This window comes from Sipha flava, unplaced genomic scaffold (genome assembly GCF_003268045.1).
Source record: "Sipha flava isolate LNK unplaced genomic scaffold, YSA_version1 610_pilon_pilon, whole genome shotgun sequence".
Lineage (NCBI taxonomy): Eukaryota > Metazoa > Arthropoda > Insecta > Hemiptera > Aphididae > Sipha > Sipha flava.
The window spans coordinates 1-13,477 of record NW_020273587.1 but is presented as its reverse complement, the minus strand read 5'-3'; the positions used below and the strand labels follow the sequence as shown (position 1 = coordinate 13,477).

General features: G+C 35.3%; 2 protein-coding genes across 3 annotated transcripts; both read left to right on the top strand.

Moving 5' to 3' along the window:
* Nucleotides 1-1,374: 1,374 nt before the first annotated feature.
* Nucleotides 1,375-3,840, top strand: LOC112691397 (translocating chain-associated membrane protein 1). Its single transcript, XM_025565636.1, has 7 exons — nucleotides 1,375-1,795; nucleotides 1,878-2,045; nucleotides 2,597-2,712; nucleotides 2,803-3,018; nucleotides 3,115-3,230; nucleotides 3,289-3,594; nucleotides 3,655-3,840. The coding sequence occupies exons 1-7, from the start codon at nucleotides 1,664-1,666 to the stop codon at nucleotides 3,756-3,758; spliced, it is 1,158 nt and encodes a 385-aa protein (XP_025421421.1). The 5' UTR covers nucleotides 1,375-1,663; the 3' UTR covers nucleotides 3,759-3,840.
* A 614-nt stretch (nucleotides 3,841-4,454) lies between these two features.
* LOC112691398 (dynein assembly factor with WDR repeat domains 1-like) lies at nucleotides 4,455-13,346 on the top strand. 2 transcript variants are annotated; one of them, XM_025565639.1, is made up of 5 exons: nucleotides 4,455-4,744; nucleotides 4,813-4,885; nucleotides 7,245-7,466; nucleotides 10,686-10,808; nucleotides 12,866-13,346. In XM_025565639.1, exons 1-5 carry the CDS (start codon nucleotides 4,705-4,707, stop codon nucleotides 13,104-13,106), a joined length of 699 nt encoding a protein of 232 aa, XP_025421424.1. In that variant the 5' UTR covers nucleotides 4,455-4,704; the 3' UTR covers nucleotides 13,107-13,346. The 2 variants fall into 2 exon arrangements, with proteins under 2 accessions (XP_025421424.1, XP_025421423.1); XM_025565638.1 differs by having other exon boundaries at nucleotides 7,245-7,478.
* The last annotated feature ends 131 nt before the right edge of the window (nucleotides 13,347-13,477 follow it).

The following is a 13,477-nucleotide window of genomic DNA, read 5'->3' as shown; positions in this document are numbered from 1 at the left end:
AAACAAAACCGTTTTTGACTTTTATTTTTTACTATACACAGTTTTTTATGAGTAGATTCTGGTAAGTGTAATATTTTTTCAAAAATGTTAAGTTCCGCCTCAGGCATAGGCCTATGTCGCCTGAGTGCATCGATTAGCGCAAGGCCCAGCAGGTACAACTGCAGTGGTGTCTAGCAGAGATCTGCACTAGCCGTTTTTTTTCGGCCCGAAACTTAAACCTACAAAATGCTCCCACCTAAGTCCGGTCCTTAATTTCTTTTTTATTTTGAAGCCCAACCCGACCGGGCCCGGACCGTAATATTTTTTTCGCAGTTCGACCCGCCCAGGTCCGTTCGTAATATTTATTATTTGTTTTTATCAGTGATCAGGGCCGGATTGGCCCGACGAGTTACCGAGCAAAACTCAGTGGGCCGCGACGATTTTTGGCCTTTTAAGTTGTGAAAGGCCGCTAACAGAAAATATTAATGGTTCAAAATTGAAGATTAGTGCACCTATTAAAATATGGGATTAAAAAAATTTGGACAAGGGCCACCAGTTAGTAAGTGGGCCGGAAACATACAGAAAACTCGGTGGGTCGAATTTGTCCAATCCAGCCTTGTCAGTGATCTATTATTATAAATATCGAATACACTAATAATGTATACATATGTATTTTTATTCCGATTTGCGACAAGCTTACTCCATCAGTTCGTAAACATTTGCTTATCCAACGCCAATAATCGGCATTAGTATTGTACTCTTATATTTAGGTAGTTTTATTTTCGACCGACCCATTCCAAAGAAAAAAACACAACGATCCCACCCATAACCAACCCCTCAATATTCTTATTATGGCACGGCCCGGTCCCAGTGCGGGTCGGAATAGTTCGGCCCGCGCAGCTCTCCGTAATGACTACGCGGTCAACTATAACGGTGCGTCCTAGGTGAACGCGATTTTGCGAGCGGCCGAGCGGGCGGGCGACGCGATAAAATTCAAAATAGATTTAATTTATGGAATGCCCTATCTAGAAGTTAAACAAGCGGGCGGGCGGGCGATTAAAATATCATCGCTCGCGTCAAAACAAATATTTTTGTTTCTGACGCGGGCGACTAGTACTATTTTCGAATACTTCGATTCGGTTATTTGTGTATTTTAATTGATAAAACTACAAATCGTCCGCCCGCGACCAGGACACTCGCTCGCGCGCGTTGAATACCGCGTCGCCCGCTCGCAAAATCGCGTTCACCTAGGACGTACCGTAAAACGGTCAGGGAAAAGCGAACGGGTGCGTTCGGGTGAGCGACCGGCGCGTCGTGTTGGACGACCGGTACCGCTGAACGCGACCGCGGAGAAGTGACCGCACTCGTTTATCGTTCGTTATCAATAACGGGAAAGACGTAAACACGCGCCGACAGGTGTATTCGTAACGTTGTCGACACATCAGCAACCTGTGAACGGCCAACGCGACTGCCACACGCTCGGATCCGGGTACCCGACCGCCGTTCTCCAGTGTTCTCGATGTAGTCCGTCACCGCGAGCCGTCACGCGCGCACGTACCGTGTCCTACTCCCCAGTGCCCGACGATCAGGTATATACGACGGCACGCGCACCCGAACGCAGCACACCTACGTGGCACCCGCGCGGACCGACTTTCCAGCTCCGTCGCCCAGCTCGTCCCGGACAATGGCCCCGATCAAAGGCAGGAAGTCCGCCAACAAGAACTTGCCCGTACTCAGCCACGAGTTCGTCATCCAGAACCATGCGGACATCGTGTCCTGCGTGGCCATGGTCATCGTCATCGGTCTCATGGTCCAGGTGAGTGAGTGTGATGTTGCGGCCACGTCCGCGCGATGCGTTTCGCGTCTTGTTGATAATGTGTGTCCGTTGCCTTTCGCAGTTGACCTCGCCGGTGTCGTCACTATTTGTCGCGCTCCAATACGGCCAAGCCACCGAACCCAACGTTTTGCAAACATATGGTACCGGTCTGAAGGATTTGTTCGCCATCTTCTTCTATTTCCTCATCTGCATCATATTTCATGCCATCATTCAAGAATACATTTTAGATGTAAGTAGTTATCTAATAAGTTATTTTTTTTTAACACAACTACGTAGTCGCCAAATTTAATTTAAAAATATTTGTGCAAAAACCTAACTTATTCATTTTCTGATTCAATAATTTTTGTGTTTTCCAATACATTAAGATGTTCACATACATTTTAATATACTTATAGGTGTCTAGTTTTGTAATCCGAGTAAAATAAACAATTAAAGGATTTTCAACTACCTATACATTTATGTATGTATTTAAATATTATATCTCGATCAAACTTATAATTATTTTATATTGTCTTAATAATATCACTTATTTGTATTGATAAACAATTTTGTTAAACATAATATTATTAAAAATGAATATTTGGATTATTTGTGTTGAGATGCATATATATTAACAACAAGTATGAAGAAATACTAGAATATACTTAATTCATAAACTTGGTGTAAATATAAAACCATTACTTATATCTACTATTATCAAATGTCATTTTTTTTATTTTTTATTATAAATTATTTTAGTTAGTAAGTAATTTTTAAAATTTCACTAATTTTTATATCTAGAAAATATGTCGTAAGCTGCATTTATCAAAGTCGAAGAACTCAAAATTCAATGAATCTGGACAGTTAATAGTGTTCAATGCAGTTTCTATGATTTGGGCTTTAGATATTGTCATAAAGTAAGAATTTTATAAACAGTATTATGTAAATTTAAATTTAATGTTTTTTTTTTAAATTATAGAGTAATTATTTTTTTATTACTTTTTCAGAGAAAATTGGTTAGCGGATCTCTCATCATTATGGACAGGATACCCATATGATACTTTGTCTTTTTCGACAAAATTCTTTTACATCATTCAATTTGCTTACTGGGCTCATATTATACCAGAATTATACTTCCAAAAAATTAAAAAAGAGGATATGTTTAGTAGAGTGAAATATTCTGTGTTATATTTAGCATTCATTTCATCTATATATATAACTAAGTAATTAAAATGCATATTAAATTCAATATTTTATATATTTATATATATTTTCATATTTAATTGTAATAAATTTATCAAATTTTATTTACATTATAGTTTCCAACGTATTGGTGTTGTTGTACTGTTGTTACATTACATTTCTGAATTCGTCAACCATGCCGTAAAACTAATTGACATTACCGAAAAGGAAGAAGATAGTAAAAAAGTTCAATGTAAGTGATCTTGGTAATAATTCATTATTTTAAATTTAATTTATTACAATATTTTTAGTTGCCCAAAATGTATACAACTTATTCTTCTTTGCTGTCCAATTGTTGACTTTGATCCTGTCACAAACAATGCTGTGGTTTGGTCTTCAAGGAGTTGAGTACAGTGGAGAATTACGTGACTTCAACACACCGATTTTCAAATTAATATGTTCAATCAGTGCATTGGCTACTCAAGTTTGGATTATTTATGAGTTTCTTAATGAACAAAAATCCTATAGTTTTAATATAACAGCCTCATTAGGATTGCTGAAACCCAAAGCCAAAACAGCACATAGTGATAATCCCAACAAGAAACGCAAAAATGCTGGTATGAGTTTACAAATTATGATACTTTGAATTTTACTTAATCTAATTTAATATTTTTTAGCCAACCGAAAGTTCAATGAATTAACAGAAGCTGATCAAAACATTAAGAAAACATTGAAAAATGAAGCAAAAAAAAATGCTAAGATTGCCAAGAATGTTAAATAGTTTTAATCAATATGTATTGATTTTTCAATATTTTATTTTTTTGAATTATAATAATGTTGGCAATATTTGTGATACATCATCACTTGTGGAAAATTGTTTTTTATTATGTTCAATAATTTCTTCCTATTTACATATGTACCATTTATTTTTATTTTAAATGTTATTGCAAATTACTATTGTTATGTGTGATACATTATGAGCTTTTTTAATGTTGTGAAAATTTTATAAATTATTTAGTCTAATTTTTACAATCAGTAATGGTATGTTTATCATTTTGATCTTGTAAAATTCTTTATTGATCAATCAAATGATGTTCTACAATTAATTAAAATGCATTTAGTTTATAAATCAGTTAATTTTAATGGCAAAAACTGAAGTAAAATTAAAAAAAAAAAGTATATTATAAATAAGTAGTATTAAGTTTTGTTCAAATGTTATAAAAATTAATTTGTCCCTCCATTGAATAGATCAAATTTTTTTCGTATCCGAGCAAATAAAAATATGCATCAGTTGATCAATAAACCGTTTTAAGTGAATCTTTAACTCAATTTTTATTAAAAAAAATCTTCTGTTGACATTTAATTGCACTTATAGATCTACATCAATGTTATTCGTGTATTTATAAAATTTTATTTTTGTTTTGAATAATTTGAATATATTTAATGGTGCATGTGTTATAATTTTATCGGTGTTTTATTCAATAAGTTTTAATGCAAATTTGTTATTTTTCTTGTTATTTAAATAATGTTAATGGAAATTATAACCATAATACTAGTAATTAACAAAACTATAGTTCACAAGAGTTAACCAAGTCCTGAACAGTTGAACCAATGGTATTTAGATCTAACATCATGTTACCATGACAACATTGGAAAAATTGGATATAGCACTTACCCTTAATGGTTTACAAATCAAGTTATACATTATTATTATTTAAAATTTTTATATGAAATTAAATAAATTTTATATTAGATATTATCCTCCAGGTAATTGGTTATTTATATAAATACAGTTTGCACCTTCAATTGTTTATAAGCTGTGGTTATTGATACAGGTATTGTTTTTGAATATCAGAAGCAAAGAAGAACAAAGCAAAAGATTTTGGATTTGTTTGACATCGAAAAAGAGTAAGTTTGAAATTCATGTTACACTAAATAAAAATAATGTAATTTGGTTAAAATCTACAATATTCTTAGTATCTGTATAGCATAAAGTATTAAAATAATTTTAATTACACAACCAAAAGGAAATATTTGAAATTTTATTTTATCATTTATTTTTTGTTGAATATTTGTTCATAAAATGGTAGGTATACTTTTCCCAAAATAAAATAATTAATATAAACAAATGCTAACATTTATTAAGTGTGGGTTCATTAAGCTATCATATATCTCACAAAGAAAACGAAAAAAAAATTTACTTCAAGTACATAAAATAATAATAAAAAACTTTAATAATAAAATTGTCTTTTATTGCTTACGTTACATAATAACATAGGCAAGGGAACAAAATATTTAGTAAGTTGAATAAAAGATCACAGTTTATTAGCAAATTAATTTTATCAATTCTCTGTTTTTATCTTTCAAGATTAGAACTATTGAAGGTTATATAAATGATCATGATTATCAATCCTAAATGTCAATAAGTAATGTATTATATGTCTGTATAAGTTATAGGTAAGTATAGTATTGAAATCTTGTAAGTACCTAGGGCCCAAGGAAGGAGGGGGGGCTTTAGCCTACATATCCCCCTTTGTATCCGCGCCTACTTATAACAAATAAGTGACTGTGACTCGTAATTTATTAGTTTTATGGTAAGTACTAGGTACTTATTTTCCAATTTAAATTTTATATTACAATAGTCTAACATTAAATTTAAATGCTTACCAAGACATGAATACCCGATTATAAAGTATTGTTAAATATGTTATACCATTGATTAAATGTGCATGTATTTAATCAGTAGCAGTGGCGTAGATACAATTTTTTTCTGGGGGGGGGGTTGTTTTTTTCTCCTATTATAGCATAATGTCACTTCGGACTTACAAGTTACAGGCACGTGGCTAGGATTATACAACTGGGGTGGCCTTATTATCGCTAACATTTTTCTTGAGTGGCTAGTATTTTTGTTGTGGTCAACTTTTACTACCCTCCCCTCCATAATATCCCCTAAAAATAATATGATAATAAGTATAAAAATATATTATACATTTTTTTTTGAGATTTAATTCCTAAGTTTTTTTAGTACATTATAGGAACAAAAGGTAATAAGACTAAAAATGTATACGAAATAAATTTCACCATTATAATATATAAATCTTATATATAACAAATTTATTTTAGAATTAATACAAACTTAAAACTAAGTTATACTAAAATAATTTTTCTATTTTTATGGTTGAATGCAAATTTATCTATCATTTCATTCAAGTCCAATGATTTTACCAATTCTTTTTCAATGCTCATCATAGCTAAATTCGATAGACGTTTATCTGTCATTTTGTTTCTCATGTATGTTTTTGGCAAGAAAACATATTTATAGATTATCAATAGATACATACAACAAGCAATGATGGGAAATGCCGAAATGGCCTACGTTGACATATTCTACGTAAACACGACGAATATGAAGAGTACCAACGATGAGAATTTATATTTTGACCATTGTTTGAATTGCGTTCGATGTGATAATAAATATAATAAATACAACTTGTTTTTTTAGTATTCGTATTCGTCATGTTTACATAGAACAAAGCGTTAAAAATAATTACGTAATAGTTAATAACAAAATATTAAGTTGAAGCATAAATATTTATATCAATAGAAGTATTAAATTACGGTTGAACCTTTTATACATTAATTCAATTATTTAAGCCTTGGGTATTTTAACAATATAGTGGGGTCGCCAACGGAGTGATCTGTGAATATGTTGGGTGGCCGGGTCACTCCAAGCCACCCCTTAGCTACGTGCCTGACAAGTTATAATTTAAATACTCCTACTAGTCCTGTATAATATAATGTCTCAAAGTTCTGAAGTGCAGACTAAGTACAACTTACTAAATTGGTATTCCTAAACCGTACCCACCTAATGTTTTAATCGTACATTTTCATTGAATTTTCATGCATTTAAGCGAACCATAAATGTATAAATAATTTAGTAATTAAAAACTTTACAGTAGATAAATAGATATTCGCCTGTATAATATTTTATACCTGTAGCTGGTGTTAAACTTCATAAAACGATAAATCTTTCGAAAACGGTTTAACGTCACGGGTGGATCGATGTAAAAATCGAAACAACTATACATGTAGTTGTAGGTATACGTACGTCCTTGGATAACGATGTCTACGACCTACCTACCGAATCGGTAAAATGTGCGAAAAGGTTTCCACGTTTTTCCTGGTGTTACGAATTAATATTTTGTTACATTAGCCGCGACGATTTCGATATAACCGTAATATTGACACGTCAAATGGTAAATTGCAGGACGGACGTGGAGGCACTAGCCGCTCGGATCGCGGTCGACGAGCCGTTAATCACCCCCGGGGTACAGCCTCAACTGGTAGCGCTGTTGCGTAAGCTCAGAAACAAGTCATCGTCCGACCACTGCGGGGACCGACACGATGTGACCGGATCGCCATCGTTCCGCCTCGACCGGACCCTGAGCGGTGGCCATTCGCTGCCGATAACGAACGTGTGCGCCGACAAGTACGGAGACATGTGAGAATCCCAAAATGAAACGAACTGCGACCAAGCCACTGCAATCGTACCGTAAAAAAACGATTCCTCTGCAAGGAGGTCATTTACGTTGTCCCTAAATTTTTGACGAGCCTACACCTACTCGCTAACGCTTGCGGTACAACAAACTCTTTTCTACCGAAAACTCGATGATCGGTAACGGAGCATTCAATTTCGTGTTAATCCGTGTTAAGTGGTTTTGGGTACAAATAACATTTTTGTTTTGTACAAAACTTGCTGCGGAATCGTGTGCCAGTAGCGTGTTTACGGGGGAGGATATGGAGATGGATTCTAACCCAACAACGAGCTCCCTTTTTTTCCATGAGTATTTCTCCTATTTCTCAACTATAATATCACATGTTTGAATTTTTTTTTTTTTTTTAGCCAGAAGTAAGACTCAGTGACGTGCGCAGGAATTTGGTATGGGGGGGGGGATGCCTTTACATAAAAATGTATTATTTTCAAATTCAATGAAGGCGGAAATTCATCCTTCTGGCTTTTACACTAAATTCAATTCATTTAACCGTGGCTGCTTCTTTGTCTTTCGTAAATACGTTTTTAAACATAAGACTAAAAAAAAAAAGCCCATGGGGGGATATATCTGCGCACACCACTGGTAAAATTGTATTCTTCTTTTATCTATTTTATAGTTATAACAATTACAATGTGTAAATTTTGTTCTTCTGCAGTCAGGGGCGTATTTAGACTTTCTCCATACGTGTGACTTACATGTTTACTTTAATTCAGTCTCAACATTTACAAGTAAATATTAATAATATAGGTAATAATATTAATATTTGTGATTTTTTTTTTAAACTAATGGCGGATCCACTTAGAATCTACTTTTGTGTAGTTCTTTTTTAACACCTGTCTGTGTTTTGAAAGTTACGCTTATGTTATATTTGATTTTTCAGTGAGTACAGACACGAAGTATTGTTATAAAATGATCCACATTAAAATAATTTTAAATGTATATCTCACATATGATCGATTCCTTAAAAACGGATTCAGGGGGGACGATCGCTCTTTCCCCCCTATAATATGCCCCTGTCTGCAGTATATTAGTAACTAGATCCTCCTCCTCATCTAGGGAAAAAGAAGTATAATCATTATATTACATATAATTATATTACATGACTACACTTAATATTATTCTACGACACAATTGTATTATCCATGTTCTATAAAGTGCGTATTTTAACACTCCCAGATTGACTAGGCTGAGACACTTTTTTAGTAGTGTACGAATTACTATGTTGGCTTTTTAGTTCGCTAACATTTTTTTCAGAAACGTTTCACATGTGATTTTTGTTTCTAAACCTTTGGTCGAAACGTGGGTAACGTTTTCCACTCCGCGATTATAAAGAAGTTTTTTATAAGTAATCGTGTTCCACTTTCCACACATTTTGACGAGACGCGAAAAGTTTGTCGATTGAATTACGAATACACATTATTGCATTATAATATACGTACCTACACGAGGTCTACGTATTCTTTTTTGACAAATCTATTGATCATACAATAATCAAAGGTGACATGTTTGTAATTGTTTTCCGGGAATCAATATTCCTTTATTTTTTTAAATCTTTCTAAAACGCTTTATATAAGTGTCATGTACGGTTGATTTGTACTCAAGCGGTATGCGTACATATAATATAGTTACTTCTTAGAAAACCAAAATATTGTTTATTATTAATATAGGCCTATGATAAGAATAGAACAGAATATTAGTGTTGCGGAAATGAGAATGCTTAGATGGACGAATGGAGTGACAAAAGAAAATAGAAAAAGGAATGAATACGTGAAAGGTAATATAGGTTTAGCGTCTATAAAGGACAAGAAGAGAGAAAATAGATCGAGATGGTTTGGGCATGTGATGAGACCAGGGCTGGATTAACCTAGGTGCAAAAGGAGCATTTGCTCCGGGGCGGCAAATTTAGTGGGGCGGCATAAATAAAATAGCCTCATAAAAATTATTTAAGATCGTCATTAATACAAGAAAAAATGTCCAACTTATCAATTTTATGCACAGAATCTGATTTGATTGAGGAAATGAAGTGAGAAGAACTAATATGAAAAACATAAAAACTTGTAACTATTAAATATTATAATTGTATTTTGTCAATATTTTCTGTTTAAAAAAATTCTTTGCAAAACTATTCTGTGACATTAATCATATACCTAATTATACTTTTTAGTTTAAGTCAGGGGCTTATTTAGAGGAGTGATATGGGTGTTAGAACACCCACCCCCTAATTACTTACAGCGTAATTTGAAGAAACGTTGTATACAACTTGTAGATTTTACTTATACAGTCTTAATATAATCGTTTTCATTTATATAATAATTTATATAAATACATGGTATTCATTAATGTAATACAGGAAGGGGAGAGCCCCCACTTATCATAAGTCTATTCAATTTTAAAACACCCCCGTTAAATGAATCCTGGGTTTATGTAGATTAATTATTATATTTAACTTATATTTTATAATAGTATTTTATTTTTTTAATTAATACATAAAAACCAGGATTTTTTTTTGGTTTCACTTAACCTTATTTTTTTGAGGTGGAGAGGGCAACACTGTTTGCTCCAGGGCGGTATTGGCCCTTAATCCAGCACTGGATGAGACGAGAAAAAATAAATGCAGTAAGAGTTGTTATGAAAATAAACGTCGAAGAGAAAAGAGAAAGAGAATGACCAAAAAAGAGATGGTTGGATGCGATCGAGAATGATATGATGAGAATGATATTGTTGTGCGCGTAGGGAGTGTAGAAAATCGAGACGAATGAAGGTTTAGGACAAGGGAGGCCGACCCTAAATAGTTGGGAATAAAGCGAAGGAGAAAAAGATGATTGATATAGGCCTGTAGTCGGTTGGTAGTATCGGTACTTATTGTACACGGTTTGTAGACAATCAAAACACGTATTTCTTACGTGTGTCTCGCAAGTGAATCGGATTTATAAACATCGAACACTTTTGAATACGGGTGTCCAAAACGGACGCCGGGGAAAGGTGCCGTAATGTCATTACACGGATGTTTTCTAATCGGTTCGCGTTAGAAATTAATATAAAAAAAAAAAAAAACGAATGAATCCCACGCAAAACCCCGTAGTCCGTAACGGCTTTCGCGTGCGCCCGCCAACCGATTCACGCCGTACGTAACGTTATCGTTATTACTGCTACAGATGTGCCACCGGAAGCTACGATCGGACGTGCAGGATTTGGAACGCCAGGACGGGAGCGGAGAACCTGACGCTCGCCGGACACGAGAACGCGGTGTACTCGGTGTCGTTGGCTGTCACGGGAAGGCAAGTATCTTTAGCAGATCACTGACACTGGCACCACCAAGTAAAAATGTTGGTGTTAAAATGATTTCACAAATTAATAACCAATTCGTAATAATTCGTAAACACAAATTTTGAAATTGTCACACAAGTATGACCGCCCAAAACCGTTTCGGACACTGTACAACGTTTTTCGAGTCTCGGGTGCTAGAGTCAACTGACACTGGCACCCGCAAATAGAAAATTGATTTTGGGCGGTTTTACTTAAGATACAAATTCCAAATTTGTGGTTACATTCGATAATTCTATCGCGAATTGATTACTAATTTGTGAAACCATTTTGACACCAACATTTTTACTTTGTAGTGCCAGGGTCAGTGTCCTCTCTTTAGCGCGTACTCGTCAGCTGTCGGCGGTCGCGCGTGCGATTCGCGTTTGCTTACAATTTTACAGTAGTACACCACCGGTATACGTTTTTACTGATATCTCGGTTTCGTAAAAATAAGTGACTCGTAATGGTTCTATTGTCACGTGGTGTCCGCGGCTGCGAAAAGCACAGAAGTGGCGTTACTTGGCGGTGAGGGGTGGGAGGGAGTGCTAGGTTGAAACGGTGTGTGAAATTCGTTATGGAAAAAAAAATAAAAGGACGACTTAAAAGAGGTCGATTATTGCAACTACGTATTAGGCTGTTGTCCTCTTCCACTCCGGTCTACATTTTGTTTTGTACGTTTTTGACCCGCACAGTTGTATATCGAAACCCATACGAGTCATTATAACATTATCAAAAGTTTTTCAAAATATTTTCTTTTGGGAATATTACGCCAGGTGCACACGGAGAAGGCACGGAAACAAAGCACAAACTCGACCTACTTTTTTTTAAAAAAAAAACGAAACACGTTTCCACACCGGGTTGGGTAAAAATTGAACGAAAACGTTTTGTTAAAATCCCTTTGTGGCTCCAGATTTTTCCATAGCTTTATGGTAACGCCTTTCCCTCGCGTACTTATTGCGAGTGTAGGTTTTTTTCATATAGATTAACGAAGAAAACAAAACTTAAATGAAAATAAACACCCGTCGCACCTTCTCTGCCGTGGACGTGCTAGCCCTACCACGACGAGAGTCAATTTTTATTTTAGTGTACTTAACAACTACTCAATAGTGTTGGTTAATCTAGTATTACCTACAGTCCTGAATGATGAATTTATTTTGATATTATGTAACGACAATCCTACGCAAATGTGTGGTTGGTTTTATAAATTTATGTGGACAAAAATAATTTGGACGGCACGTTGTGAAGGTTGCTCCTGATCTGTAACAAAAGAGAAAAGCGAAATTCAATATTTCTAAAAAATAATGATTTATTCAGGATTATTATTATTGGATTCGTATTATTGTGAAATTAAAAAAATAATCCGGGGTTACAGAAAACCTACACATTTGCGTGTGTTAGTTCTAAAACTGACTTTATACGATTTTTTATTAGGTTTTAAGCGGTGCTCGACTTGAGGGGATACGAAGGGGATGGAGTACCTCAACTAATTTTCAGAAATTTTAGCGTCTTCCTTCTGTTATTATTACGGTATAATCGTAACGCTTAACGAATTTTGGGGATGCCCTTTTATTAAAACAAATCAAGTCCCTCCATTCTGTAATACCACCAATTCGAGCACGGGTCTTAAGTAGACCTACACACAGCTGCCGATTGGTTAACAATTTCAGCCCGGGAAATTACCGTATGACCGGCCCACCAATCAATAATAATAATTTTCCATAAAAGTCTCCTTTATTCATGGATTAAATGCTCGTAGAACTGTTTACATCACGTTTACACTAGGTTTTTATCACAATCTTACAGTTAAATACAATGTACTTAAATAAATTATTTTTATAAAATAATTTTTAATCCAAGTACATCGGCCCAGTGTTATAATACGATTACCGGGCCACCGGGAACTTTCCCGGTATCCCGGTGGGCCAATCCGCCGCTGCCTACACAGATGTGTGTGGTTTAGTCGCGGAAGGGCTAGGGATCGCGCGCGCGACGTTAACGTGAAGCAGGTTCTGAACACGAGGTTCCGTAGAGCGTTGACCGGATCATTCGACAAGACCGCGCGGATATGGTCGCTGGACGGCGGCGGCGAGTGCTTGTGCACCATGAGCGGACATTCGGCCGAAGTGGTCGCGGTGGACGTCTGCGCGCCCCGGCAAGTGGTGGCCACGTCGTCGATGGACCGAACCACCAGACTGTTCAGCGCCGCCACGGGTAAATCGCTAGCATCTAATCCTAAAGCCGGGTCCACACGCCCGTGGTTAAACGATTGACGAAAGAACAAAACGAAGAAAAAAAATCCGTAATCACTGCAGAGAACGACGGGCAAAGTGGCAAGCCCTCCGTGCAGGTACACTGTTTGGCAACCGATGGAACGCAACGCGACAATAGCGCGTAACGCGTAACAGCAGGGGCGTATATAAGGGGGGATGTGGGGGGGTCAGATCCCCATTCATAGGTATTCTTAAAATTGTATAAAATATAATGTTCTTAATGTAAGGAAATTATAAGGAAACATAAAAATATTGCAAGGATTTATTGTAAATTATTATTTTGACACATTCAATATATATCTTTTATTATTTAAATGTGCAGGTACTTAGATTTAGGAATTTTCCTTCCATAATGATTTGTTTTCAACTGA